At 46.9% G+C, this 12,436-nt stretch overlaps 1 protein-coding gene across 1 annotated transcript in view; it reads left to right on the forward strand.

Annotated features, from left to right (window-relative positions):
• Positions 1 to 1,143: 1,143 nt before the first annotated feature.
• Positions 1,144 to 12,436, forward strand: part of Kcnc1 (potassium voltage-gated channel subfamily C member 1) — an 89,532-nt gene continuing 78,239 nt past the window's right edge. Inside the window, exons 1-2 of the mRNA XM_035447115.1 lie at positions 1,144 to 1,203; positions 1,975 to 2,032. Of these exons, the coding sequence (XP_035303006.1) occupies positions 1,144 to 1,203; positions 1,975 to 2,032 (118 nt within the window). The remainder of the gene's footprint in view (positions 1,204 to 1,974; positions 2,033 to 12,436) is intronic.

Consider the following 12,436-nt stretch of genomic DNA (forward strand, 5'->3'; position numbering starts at 1 on the left):
CACTCCTTTAGAGGACATGCAAAGTGGTAGAGACCTCTCACAGGCAACCCCACGTCCTGGCCCAGACTTGAACTCCATACCATCCCTTCTTACTGTTCCTCACATCTGCTTAACTGGGAGCTGAGTGACAAGATGGGTGTCCCTACCACTCACCCATCTTTACTATTCAGATGAGTGAACTTGTCAACATCAGCTTGCCTACAAGGAACAACAAAAGAGTCCTCGGGCTGGAGATGAAGTTCACTTGGTGGACTGCTTCCCTAGGTTGAGCGCCCCGCATTACACAAACCTGGGTGTGATGGCATACCTGTGAGTTGGAAGTTAAAGGATCAAAAGTTCAAGGCCATCCTCAGCTCAGAGTCTGGCCTATACACCAGAGACTGCCTCAAAAGGGGGAGATGATGTGTCTCAGAGTCATAAAAAAGAAATCTCATTTTTCAGGTAAGTAAATGTGGAGTTCAAAGAGGCCCTGGGAATCCCCCATCCCTAACACAAAGATCCTGGAATCCATCCCATCTGGCTATAGGATTTGAACAAAAGGTGATGTGGGTCCTGTCTAAGCATGGCATGAACAGGTAGACAGGGTTGGGTGTGTGGGTCTCAGACTTTGTAAGACAGACAGGGAAAGCTGAACAAAGCCAGATCAAGGAATGGAGATCAGTGGAGGGTTGGTGGAGCTGGAGTAGGGCTGACATCCTACCTTGGAGAGCAAGCTTCCGGACTGTTAAAAAAAGGATGGCAGGTGGGCCAAGAGGAGGGGACATTGTGGTGGAGTAGTGGGGATGCTTGGAGACAGGGTTAGGGGCACAGGGTCAGTGGCCAGGGCTGGGCTGGATTGCTGTGCAGGGCTGGGGATGGGGGCGCAGGACACACGCTGAGGGGGGAGGAGCTGTGGCTGCGGTGATGGGTGGCGCGTGGCCGGCCGCCCCCAGCTGTGGCATTGCTCAGGCCGGGCTTAGCGGGGCGGGCCAGGGATTAGGGGCACTGGCCGCACCTGGCGGGGCGGCAGGAGGGCTAATGCTGTGTGACCGCGGCGGCCCCACCCGACAACTGGCTCCCTCCCGCCGCGCAGGCCTGTGGGCTCGTTAGCCCTCGCCGGCGTGTGCGCGGGTGTGTGTGGCGGGTGGCGGGCGCACGTGTGCCATGGAGGCCCTGCGGCTGTCGCTGACGGCCACCGGCTGCGCGAGCCTGAGGATCCCTGGAGTAAGGATGCTGGAACAGTCATCTGAAGGGTCTCACTGAGTGGGACTTTGAGGGTTAATTGCAGGCCACTTGATAGTGTGTCCCTGTATTGTGTAAAAGTCCCTCTGGGTCTGAGCCTGGGGAGGGCGGTTATTTGAGAGGAGAGGGTGGGGCTGTTTATCACTGTATATGGATAAACTTTGTGTCATTTCTAGAACCTTAGCGCATATTGCCTGTAAAAGACTCTTGGAGACACCTCCATATTCGAAGTATGTATTTAGGAATATTGGGACGAATTTCCGCCCTCTTTAGGCCCTGCTGAACTGTAGATAGAGTTTTGAGGGGTGCAGGCGTTTGGAATAGCTACTTTACACAGCAGTCTAGGCCATACATCCAGCAGTCCCCAAACCTCTGGTATTAAGACAGAGGGTACAGGAGTGTAGCCCTGCCTTCACCACCTTTGGTCAAACTCAAGTCTGTCTTGCTGACTTCTCCAGGCGCCTCTAGCTCAAGAACTCCAGCTATGCTTTTCTTGTCCATTGTTTACTGGAGTAACTGGACCTAACAATGACTGTATGAAAGCTGGGAACTTGTATCTGATGCCATGGATGAGCCCCCATATTTCTCTCCTCCTGGGAGGGGCTTCCTCCAGTTTCCAAGGCTTAGGAGTCACCCACACTGGGAACTCATTTTCAAAGTCCCCCACTCCATCCCAGACTTCCTTCTCCTGGAAAACCTTAGGTTACACCTGGCCTGGCCTATTCTGACTTTGTCTCCACCCTCCAGAGCTAGGTCCTGGGAACAGAGGCAGAGCCCAGCCCAGGGCTGGAAGCAGTGAATGTTGGCTCTCAGCACAGCTGGCGGAAGAGTGGAGCCATCCATCCTGACCCTGCTACAGTCTCCTATACAAAGCCTGCTATCAGGAGCTTCATTTCTAGGGGACAGGAAGGAAGCTTTAGCAGGTTCTGTCTCCCCCTCCCTTCCAGTGAGGCCCCCAGCTGTCAGGAGCAGCCTTGGGCCCCCACAACCACACTCTCCAAGTAGTAAGGATCTAAGACAGGCTGTCCTTACCGCCCTCAGGCCTCATCCTGGCCAGTTCCTAACCATGCCTGGGAATGCCAGCACCCGCAGCAGGTGCCTGGATGTACTTGGGTTAGGGAGAGTCTGGGCAGAGGGGGCCAGTCTCTGGCAGAGAACAGAGTTCTCCAACACCACCCCAGCCTATTCCTCACATTTGCCAGCAAGCTCCAGCAGCCACCCGCCGAGTGCTTCTTACCAATCTCTGCTGGGGTTTTGTGTATTTGTCTGTTTCATTTTCACTGTGTGTTTTCAGTGTGCAAGGTGCTGTGTCACATTTTAACACGAGTGTATTGTGTATGTTGAGCACATCTCTGCATATCTCCACTCTCCGTTTTCTCACTCCCACCCTTCTTGTTAGTCTCCTCTGTTCCCCCACCCCAGTCAGTTCCTGTTTACTTTCATGTCCTATGTGCATGCATAGAAAAGGAGCCACAAATGAGGAAGCCATACAAGGTGTGTTTTCCTGAGACTGACTAAGTTCTCTTCATATGATTGTCCCCAGTTGTATTCATTTTCCTTCCAAGGCTGTAACTTCTTTCTGAAGAGAAAATGACTGGAAAATTCCAGCATGTGTCTATGCTGCGCATCTGCGGCTGCTCTATTCTTCTGTGGCGGACACCTAGGTGGGTTCTGCACCTCAGCAATGTGAGTGTGGGCATTTCTCAGCTCCTAACATTGTTTGGTGACACCTGTGGCCACACTGAGCAGATGCTGAAAGGTGATGCCGGTCTCCACTCCTCCTGATGAGGCAGGAGGCACCCAAAGAGCTTAGCTTCATTATCCAAGACCACCCTGATGGTCAGCAGCAGAGCTAGGGTTTACATCCTGTCTTTCAAGCTTGTGTCCTCTAATGTTGACTCCAGGTGCTACTTTCCTTGCCTTAGGTGACAACCCTATCATCTCGCAGTAGCCTATATCAAAAACAGCCATGGATGAGCAAGCACTGTCCTTTCCTCTCAGTTGTCCCAGAGGAGGGAGGCATGGGGGCTGATGCCATCTTGGCTCTCAGTGATACAACATAGTGGCCAGATACATGGGTAGGAAACTCAAATGTGAGAGGTGGTTTTTTTTTTTTCCTCCAGAAAATGTGGCTCAGTAACACCCAACTGTCAAGATTATGGGGTCTGGTTATGGTATAGGCCAGAGGGCAGCATCCATGCTGGCATCAATGGGCACTGTCTATAGTGTGACTAGGGCAGAGAGAGAAAGGCCCACTCTAGCAGGTGTCTTGGGCTCTGATGCCTTCTCTTCACCTCTTCCTAGGCTCATCCAAGAGACTCATAGCAGAGTGATGGACGGGGGGGGGGGGTTAGTAGAGAGGCTCTGGGCTCCTCCCAGACAGAGTTCCTTTAGGAACAGACTCATGTCTTCAAATACAGCGTCAGGTGACAATGATACCAGGGCAGGTTGAAGGGCCATTTAGTCACTCTAAAGGCACTTGTAAGTTCCTGTGACTCTTATTTCAGATGAAGTACAGTACTGTTCTCCATCTGCTACAATAATGCCTAGTGTATAGTAGGCACAAAATAAATAATTGTTGAATGAGGAGTTGGTCAGTCAGTGGGGGGGGATGGCCATTTTGATAAACACAATATGAAAAGTGTGGATATATGTAAAAACTAGAGATCTCTACAAGCCTCCAAATTTGTAGTGTGCTGTATATACAGTTTTTGCAAAGGCTGGTCTATACCAGTCTTTTTTTGTGGCTAGAGAGTCAGTGGCAGAGCCCAGGCTGCCCAGGCTGCCTGGGTCTCCATTCCAGGGCTGAGAATTGTCCACCCTCAACAAGATACATTCCAACCATGGGGTAGGGGCTGTCTTTGTCCTGTGCCTGTGACCCACCATCCTGCTCCAGGCATCTCCCAGCAGCCCCTGCTCTAAGCCTGAGGCAGGCAGGAGCCAGGCTCTTCCTACTGGCTCCAGGATGGGCTCCGTTCCTAACATTTGTCACCCATTGCCCAAGACCTCTCTTGAAACCACAATACCCTAAGGGGGTGGGACTAACCAGGGAGTGGTATATTGGCAGAACCTTCCAGATGGGTGAAGAACAAGGGGCATAAATATGGTCACTGAGACCCTAGGCAGGGGGACACCTTGGAGTACTCTGTAACATAGGCCCCACAGCATTTGGGGGCATTTATGGGCCTTCCTATAAACTTTTGAGAGGGTAACTTTATCCTGCTTCTTTCGGCCAAGTGTCCTCCTCCAGCAGCTGGCCACAAAGCTGGTTAATCTCCCAGAGTGCTCAGTTTAAAACCCGTGACTCACAGCACAGCCAGTTGGGGGAAGGGGACAGCTGCCTCCAAATGTGGCGCCCAGAGTCAGCTGTTCTGGAGCCTTCTCCGATTTCTCCAGCTTAGGCCTGGGGCTGGGGCCCCATCTTCCTTCCTGGAGTCCAGAGCTTCACTGGCCCCTAGACACCAGCCATGAGAGGTCAGTGCTTTGGGAGGAAGGCCAGTTCCAGGGCCTTGGCTTTGGCCAAGCCAACAAACTGTCCTCAGGAATGGCTATAAGGCATTGGACTTTGAAGGAAGAGTATGGTTTCAAGTGCAACTCTGGAAGAGAGTGAGTTGGCTCTGATACTAGGGTCCCTGCTTCACTTGCATAGACTCAGAAAAATTTCTGTTGCTCACGACCCCCCTGAAGACCTTCCATTCCTTGTTATCACATGACAGGACACATGGAGAATGGCTGGAGTGAGCCAACTAAGAACATCACATATGTTTAGTGGCCTCCAACATAACATCAGCAGAATAAACAAAAGGCCTTTAGGGAAGGAAAGTTCAGGTTGGGTGTTGGTTATGTAGTTGAGGAGTCATGGGTTCAAGTCCCAACTCTTCCACTTGCTAGATAAATAGCTTCTTGGAACCCCAGTTTCCCTGCTTAATGGGATTAGTAATTGTTCTTGTATTGCTGAATCAATGAGATTTCTGCTTTGCTGGCTTAATGAGTAGGGGCTACAGATATTGTTATTGCTGTCATCATCATTCCCTGTTGCTCAGAAGATGGCTGCATTGTGTTTCTGTTCTTCCGGACCTGTGCTTGTGAAGTGGTAGAGAAGCCGACAGTCCGGAAGGTGGCTCTGCTCTTTGGGTAGAGAATTACCTTTCAGAAGCACAGCTCTGCTTGTGATAAGGGCACACCCCCCACCTCCACCGCCAGTCTCATTACATAGCTGAACACAAGCAGCTATGTCATACTCGTGATAAAGGACCCTCTGGTGGCTGTTCTGATCAATCATCTGTCATGAGCTAAAGGTGCTGACGTGGCTGGAGGGATCCTTAACATATTCCCCTTCATTTGAAAAGCCCCATAAACACCCAAATGACTTACTCACTCTATAAATGTGGGTGAAGCACAACACTGTTCATGTCTGGCCATCTCTAGCCATTGCAGTGAGCCCAGGGGCACATGAACCACTAGCTCTATGTGGTCACCTAATCACACCACCAACCCAACTCTTCACTCTTCCTGGTGAAATATGACTTTTTAGTAAGTAGTTTATTTCTCCAATTCTCCATTCTCAATTTGGTCATACATCCTGCTATGACCCATGGGATATGCTTTTTTGACTTATCTCATTGTTGAGATAAAATCAAATTAAGGAAGGGTTCATTTGGGCTCATGTTTCAAGGGTCCATTGTGGTGTGGAAGTCATAGCTATAGGAGTTGAGGAGGCAGCCTGTCACACTACATCCACAGTCAGGAAACAGAATGGAGCAAGATAGCTAAGCCTAATGACTTGGGTCCTACTCCTCCTCATCAAAGGTGAGCTCTGCTCCTCCGCAAGCAGCCAAAATATTCATTGGTGCAAGTTTCTGAGTCTCTGTTTTGAATGGCTCATGTCACGGATGCTGTCTGTAGCCGTTGTCACTGAAGCACATTCCCATATGAAACTGCAAACTAATTACAAGCATTCCTAACTAGGTTGCTGGGGGAGGGGTGGTACTGAGATCTTTTCGTTTGGTTGATTAATTGGTTTGTTGTTCCCCACCACGTCCATCAGGGCATGGTCAAGGTGATGTCAGGGTGACGTGGAAGAAGTTTAAAGAGCTAGGGAACGCACATGGTAGACATGGTAGCCCCTCTTTTTTCCCTTCTGCTTCAGCTTGCCTGACATCACCTTGACCACGCCCTGATGGGCAAGGTTAGGCACACCTGTAGCCAGCCCTTAGGAGGTGTGCTTAACAGTGTCTCCCTACAGTTTGTCTTTTGAGACAGATCCCTATGTATAGCCCTGGATGCCTGGGACTCAGACCAGGTTGGTCTTGAACTCACAGGGAATCCACCTGTTTCTGCATTCTGGATACCAGGATTAAAGACATGTGCCATCATGCCTGGATATACAGAGGTCTTATGGAAGGATTTTCTTCAGTGAAAACCACTTTCCTACAAAAAAAGTATGTTTTCCCTTTCACCTCAAAGGTAAGGAAGAAGGTGTGTGTGTGTGCGAGTGCGTGCATGCATGCGTGTGTGTGTGTGTGTGTGTGTGTGTGTGTGTGTATACAAAAACACACATTTGCAAATACATGTGTTAATTGTGGAGGCAGAGGTCATATTGAGTTCTTCCTTAATCACTTTCCACTTTAAAACAGGATCTTTTGCTCTTATGGTTGGCCTTTTAAGATGGGTTCTGGGGATCAAACTCAGGTCTTCATGCTTGGTGGCAAGCACTTCAACAACTGAGACCACACCCAGTGTGAGGATGGGGCTTAAGGGGACTATTTGTGAAGCAGATCAGAGGGACTCAACACTGCTATATTTGGCTAGAGACTAAGCACTTTTAAGTATTGTTGAGTCTATTAATTGCATATTAAGTCTATATTCTAAGCAAATCATGTCTGGTATTGGAAGCCTAGCCAGCTATCCAGGACTAATGAAGCTATGGCTCTTGGAGGAGAACAAAAACCGCCACTTTACTAAACCACCATAATCCCTATCTACATATTCTAAATATATTTCCTTATACATACAGATAAGTTTAGCCTCCACCCATCATCAAGGAAACTACTCTTTGCAACAAGCAGAGACCATTACAGAGAACAACAATTAATCAAAAGGCAGAGGTGTGAAGCCCAGTCCTAATGGATACATCTTCAAAACAACTCTCAGACATAGGACTCAGAGAACATTGAGGAAGAAGGGATGGAAAGATTGTAAGAGCCAGAACTGGGCAATTTGCTATGAGGCTGTGTCTCTAGTAATGTCAGAAGCTGCCTCCATCAAGTCTCACCAACTTGATTTTCAAAACGCAAACTGAACAAGGACAACAAAAATAGACATGCCAAAGTGAGTAGAGGAAAAAAATCACAAACCCTCAACCACGCCTAAAGAATTACAGCAACTAAGGAGTGCTGAGATTGTGAGAAACAGTCTTTCCCAGGAAAGAGAACAGCAACTGGTTATCTAATACCAAATGGTCAGCTTGAAAACATTCGGATAGGTACCATACAGACCAAGCAGGTTATATTTGGGAATACATATGTATATACATGTACACATATAAACGTAACAACAATTGATGAAAAAAGAGGCCATAAACTTAAAAGGGAGCAAGGAGGGCTATATGGGAGGACTTGGAGGGAGGAAAGGGAATGGTAAATTATGTCATTATACTATAATCTCAAAAGTAAAAGAAATAATACTGGGTTTGCTTTTGTTTTGTTTTGTTTGGTGTGTGAGTAAATGAGTAAAACTGTTGGGAATAAGTCATTTTGTCTCTTGAATGAACAGCTACCAGACCCTCGTCTTGCCTATATCTGCCTTGAGTACCTGTCAGCCAAGCAGCCCCTTCCCCTTCCAAAAATGCCAGCTTTGTTTGATGGATGTCTCCCTGGATTCTGCATATTTGCTAACAGTTGAACTCAGTTTGGTTAAATTCAGGTTCTATCCTCATTGTCAAAGGACTGGGACATAGGAGCGGGTGGGCAGTGTGAACCCTTTCACCTTCTCTCTTACCTGGGCAGAGGATATCAGCTGGTAGCTGTAACTATTCTACAAGTCTCTGTGAGAGACCCAGAATTAAACACCAGGAACCCACAGACTGAAGGGTCCTCTCAGCCTCGTCACCATTCTGTGGGTGAGACTGACTGCTGAGTGTAGAGCAGACGGCAAAACCTACTAACTATCATGTGTCCCCACTGTGCTGTCCTTGCCTTTCCATGTGTACTCCACTTTTCCAAAGTGGAATGTTCAGAGATGCTGAGGGACCAGAGTCACATAGCTTGTGTCAGAGTCCAGAGCACACCTTAGACAGTGTGACCCAAGAGTCACTGCTTCCATTCAAGTGGCTTTTAATTCTCAGCTTCTCCAAAGATTATCCCAGAGTCTCCCCATTCACCGTCTGAGACAAGCTGTCTGCCTGGGAAAGAGTCACCAGTCTCCTTGCCTTGTCTGCAACGTAAGGAAAAGAACTGACTTCCCTAGCTTTGTTAGGTCAACAAAGAGCTACTGTGTCCTTTTTGGCTTGTTCACATAATTTCCTGAACACATCCCCAATGCTTCATTTAGCAGGTGCATGATACTAATTCTCTGGTGCCTGCATCATTTCCAAGCATACAGTAAGGTGTGCATGCTCATGCTGATGTAGATCGCCCTGATGATAACAAAGACAGCTCAAAGAAAACCACTCCTTTCTTATACCTCCACTCTCCAGATCTTGAGGACACGGCTAAGACACTACTTTCCTCATATCGCCTCAGATAAGGGTTAGTATCTTGTTGCTGGTGAAAGAAATGGTCATAGCCATAGTGGCTTGAGAAAACATACATTTATTGTCTTATGATCCTGGAAGGCAGATACCTGAATTGGGTCATTAAAGTTTTTGTTGTTGTTGTTGTTTTCATTTGTTTGTTTTTAGACAGAATCTCATGTAGTCCAGGCTGGACTTGAACTCACTATGTTGCCAAGGATGGCCTTAAAATCCCGATCCTCCTATGTCTACCTCCTAAGTGCTAGAATTTTGTGCATACACCACATGCCAGCTCTAGGAATCAAAGTGCTAGGAATCAAAGCCAGGGCTTCACATATGCCAGGCAAGCACTGTACTAACTAAGCCACATCCTTCAAATGGGTTCTGTGGGCCAAGATTGAGGTGCTGATAGGTCATCAGTCATTGCAAAGGTTCTACAGGAGAACTTGTCCCTGCGTTTTTCCAGCTTCAGAAACTGCCTACACTACACAGCTTAAAGCAGATCATTCCAACATTTGCTTTTACAGTCATATTTTCAACTCTGATCAATGGTCCTGCCTCTCTCTCTTTCCCTTTATAAGGTCTCCCTTGACTACACATGGTCCCATGGATAATCCAGGTTAATTTTCCCACTTCAATCTTAATTACATCATCAAACTTTCTTTTGCAAGTTAAAATAATCTCTTCATTGGTTCAGATTCAGATATGAACATTTTTGGGGAAAAGCCATTAGTTTGTCTAACACATTCCTGTCCTATATTCCGATCAATAAGAAGGCAGAAAAGAAAACAGCTGCAGTCTCTTAAAGTCATAACCAAGAAGTTATACACAAATAGCTTCCACTTGTACTCTACCAGCCATAACTTAGTTGTATAACCATATCTAACTGCAAGGGAATCTGGGAAATATGGGTGACTCCTACAACATCTTGCTACAAAGAACCACACACATTCTTATATTGAAGTCCTAACCTCCAATGTGACTGTATTTGGAAGCAGAGACACTGAGGAAGTAATTAAGGTTAAACGGGGTTATAAAAGTGGGAGCCTAATACAATATGACTAGTGTCGTTGTAAGGACAGAGACAAGGGGATTTACATACAGAGAAAGGCCATGTGAGAACACGTAGAGGGCAGCTTTCTGCAAGCCAGGAAAGAAGCCTCAGGAGGGGAAACCCTGCCAACATCTTGCTCTTGGATTCCCAGTCTCCAGAACTGTTATTTAAGCTGCACGATCTTTAGCACCACTTTATGAGAATCCCAACCTAATGAATACGCAATGCTCTCTAACAAAATATATATTATAAAATAAAACAAGATATGGATGTTGAGGAACAGCCGTTGGTCCCTGCATGTCTTTAACAACAACAACAAAAAGATGAGTGGGTGATCCATGCTGTGTGGGAGGGACTGAGCCAGGGCCCTGGGGATTCCAGCATGAGGAAGGTGACAGTGAGGGTGGGACTCAGTGACTAGGGTAGAAGATGGAATCAGTGTGATATGGAAACTCACTCTCTGAGTCGCAGTAAAATTATGTGCCTCTCATTGCTTCTGATTCACATTCTGTACTCATAGGTGTGACACTCATATTGTAACTCCTTACACATGAGGAAACTGAAGAATGGGGACAGAGGGGGCACTTCATCCTGGATACTAGAGATCATGGATTGGGGTGTTCAAGAAACTTCTATAATGTACCACCTTGACTGAGTCTTCAAAGACAAGTGACTAGTGGACCATGAAATGGAGAGGAGTCTTCCTGGAAGAAGGGAAAGGAAGGAAAGTTATGACCACATGAGCCACATGAGAGGGATGCACATTAATTCTTAAGGGTAGGTGCATTGAACTATGTGATCAGAGAACAAGCAGTAATGTATTTGGGAAGGCTTTGAACGACGTTCCAGGACCCTTTACCCCAGAGATTATGGGAAGCCATGTAAAGGTGTTACACAGCTGGACCCTGATATATTTCTGCTTTAGAGCCTGTCATGTGCCTTGGTTCAGTGGAAGGCTGATTTTAAAATCTTTGAGATTCAAGACTGAGAACACAGTGATGAGATTGTCACCAAAAAACAGATGCCACAGGCTGCCCTGCAACAAAGTCCACAAGAGTAGAGAAGAGATGTATGGGAAATGAAACCAGTAATACTTGGTAGTCAGTAGACAATACAGTGGGGAAAGGACAGAAAAGACATTCAGGTGTCTATGTTAGGTAACAGAGTTGTGGGGGTGACATTGAAGGAAAACTATCTCCTGATGACTGGCTGGATTCCTGGAGCACATAACAGGCACATTGAATTTGAGGGGTTTGAGACATCTGGGTGCTGATGTCCAGTGGGTCGTTGACTGGGCACAGATATGAATAGATCCATCCATGTATACATGGTGGCTATCTTGAAAATTAGAGAATAGGCATATGATACAACTGGTGGGGACTTTAGGGACTTTAAGGGGATACATAAGGAGATTGACTTTAATGAGTGTCTTGCAAGTGGAGGAGGAATAAATGTCCCCTCAGCAATGTTATTGGTGGCCACTTTGATGAAGAGGTGGCAGATGAAGCCTGTCTGTGGGAAGCTAGTGAGAAGGAGACATAAGGAAGAGGAGCCAGGAAGTAGGCATTCCACAGAAGCTTGGCTGAAGACATTTATTATGCATCACCAAGGGAAGATTACAATGTCACCTACAGAGCCATCTTGCCCAACAAAGCAGATCTGAATCTGGTCAAGGTTATAACCACTTATCTCATTTTAGAAAACTGAGATAGTACATCAATCAGCATAAAAGCTCACACTCGACCTTCAGGACATGCAGCCCATCATTATTGTTTTTGTCAATAAACAACCGGTAAAGGAAAACAAATAAGCATGGAGTTGGAACTTTTAAATTAAAAGAAAAGATCATAATAGGGGTTGGGGATATAGCTTAGGAGGTAAAACGCCTACTGCATACCTGAGGACCTGAGTTTGATTTCCCAGCACTCATGTAAAAGCCAGGCTTGGTAATGTGCCCCTGTAATCTCAGTGGTGGGAGGTGTGGGTGGAGACAGTATCTGGAACTCACTGGCCATCCAGCCTTATCTAATTGATGAACTCTGGGTTTGGTGAGATACCTGTCTCAAAGAATAAAAGGAAGAATGGCCCAGAAAGATGCCCGATTGTGGTGATATCTTTCTTGCACAAATAAAGCCTGTCCATTCCAGTAGGCTGGGAGTCAGAGAATGGAGATTGCCACTAGCTAACCATAGAGGTCTGGAGGTCTGTACAGACAGGCAGGAAGTGACATAGTTAAGCAGTAACAGTATATAAGCAGGGACAAACAGGAAATCACTCTCTTCTTTCTGGAGACTCTTAGGAGGTTAGGTGTTCTGTGGCTTGCTCCTTCTCTCTGATCTCTCAGACAAGCTTTATTTGTACAAGTAAGATATCACCACACGTGATATTGACCTCCGGACCTACAAACACACACATACACACACACACAC

Source organism: Cricetulus griseus, chromosome 6 (genome assembly GCF_003668045.3).
Source record: "Cricetulus griseus strain 17A/GY chromosome 6, alternate assembly CriGri-PICRH-1.0, whole genome shotgun sequence".
NCBI lineage: Eukaryota > Metazoa > Chordata > Mammalia > Rodentia > Cricetidae > Cricetulus > Cricetulus griseus.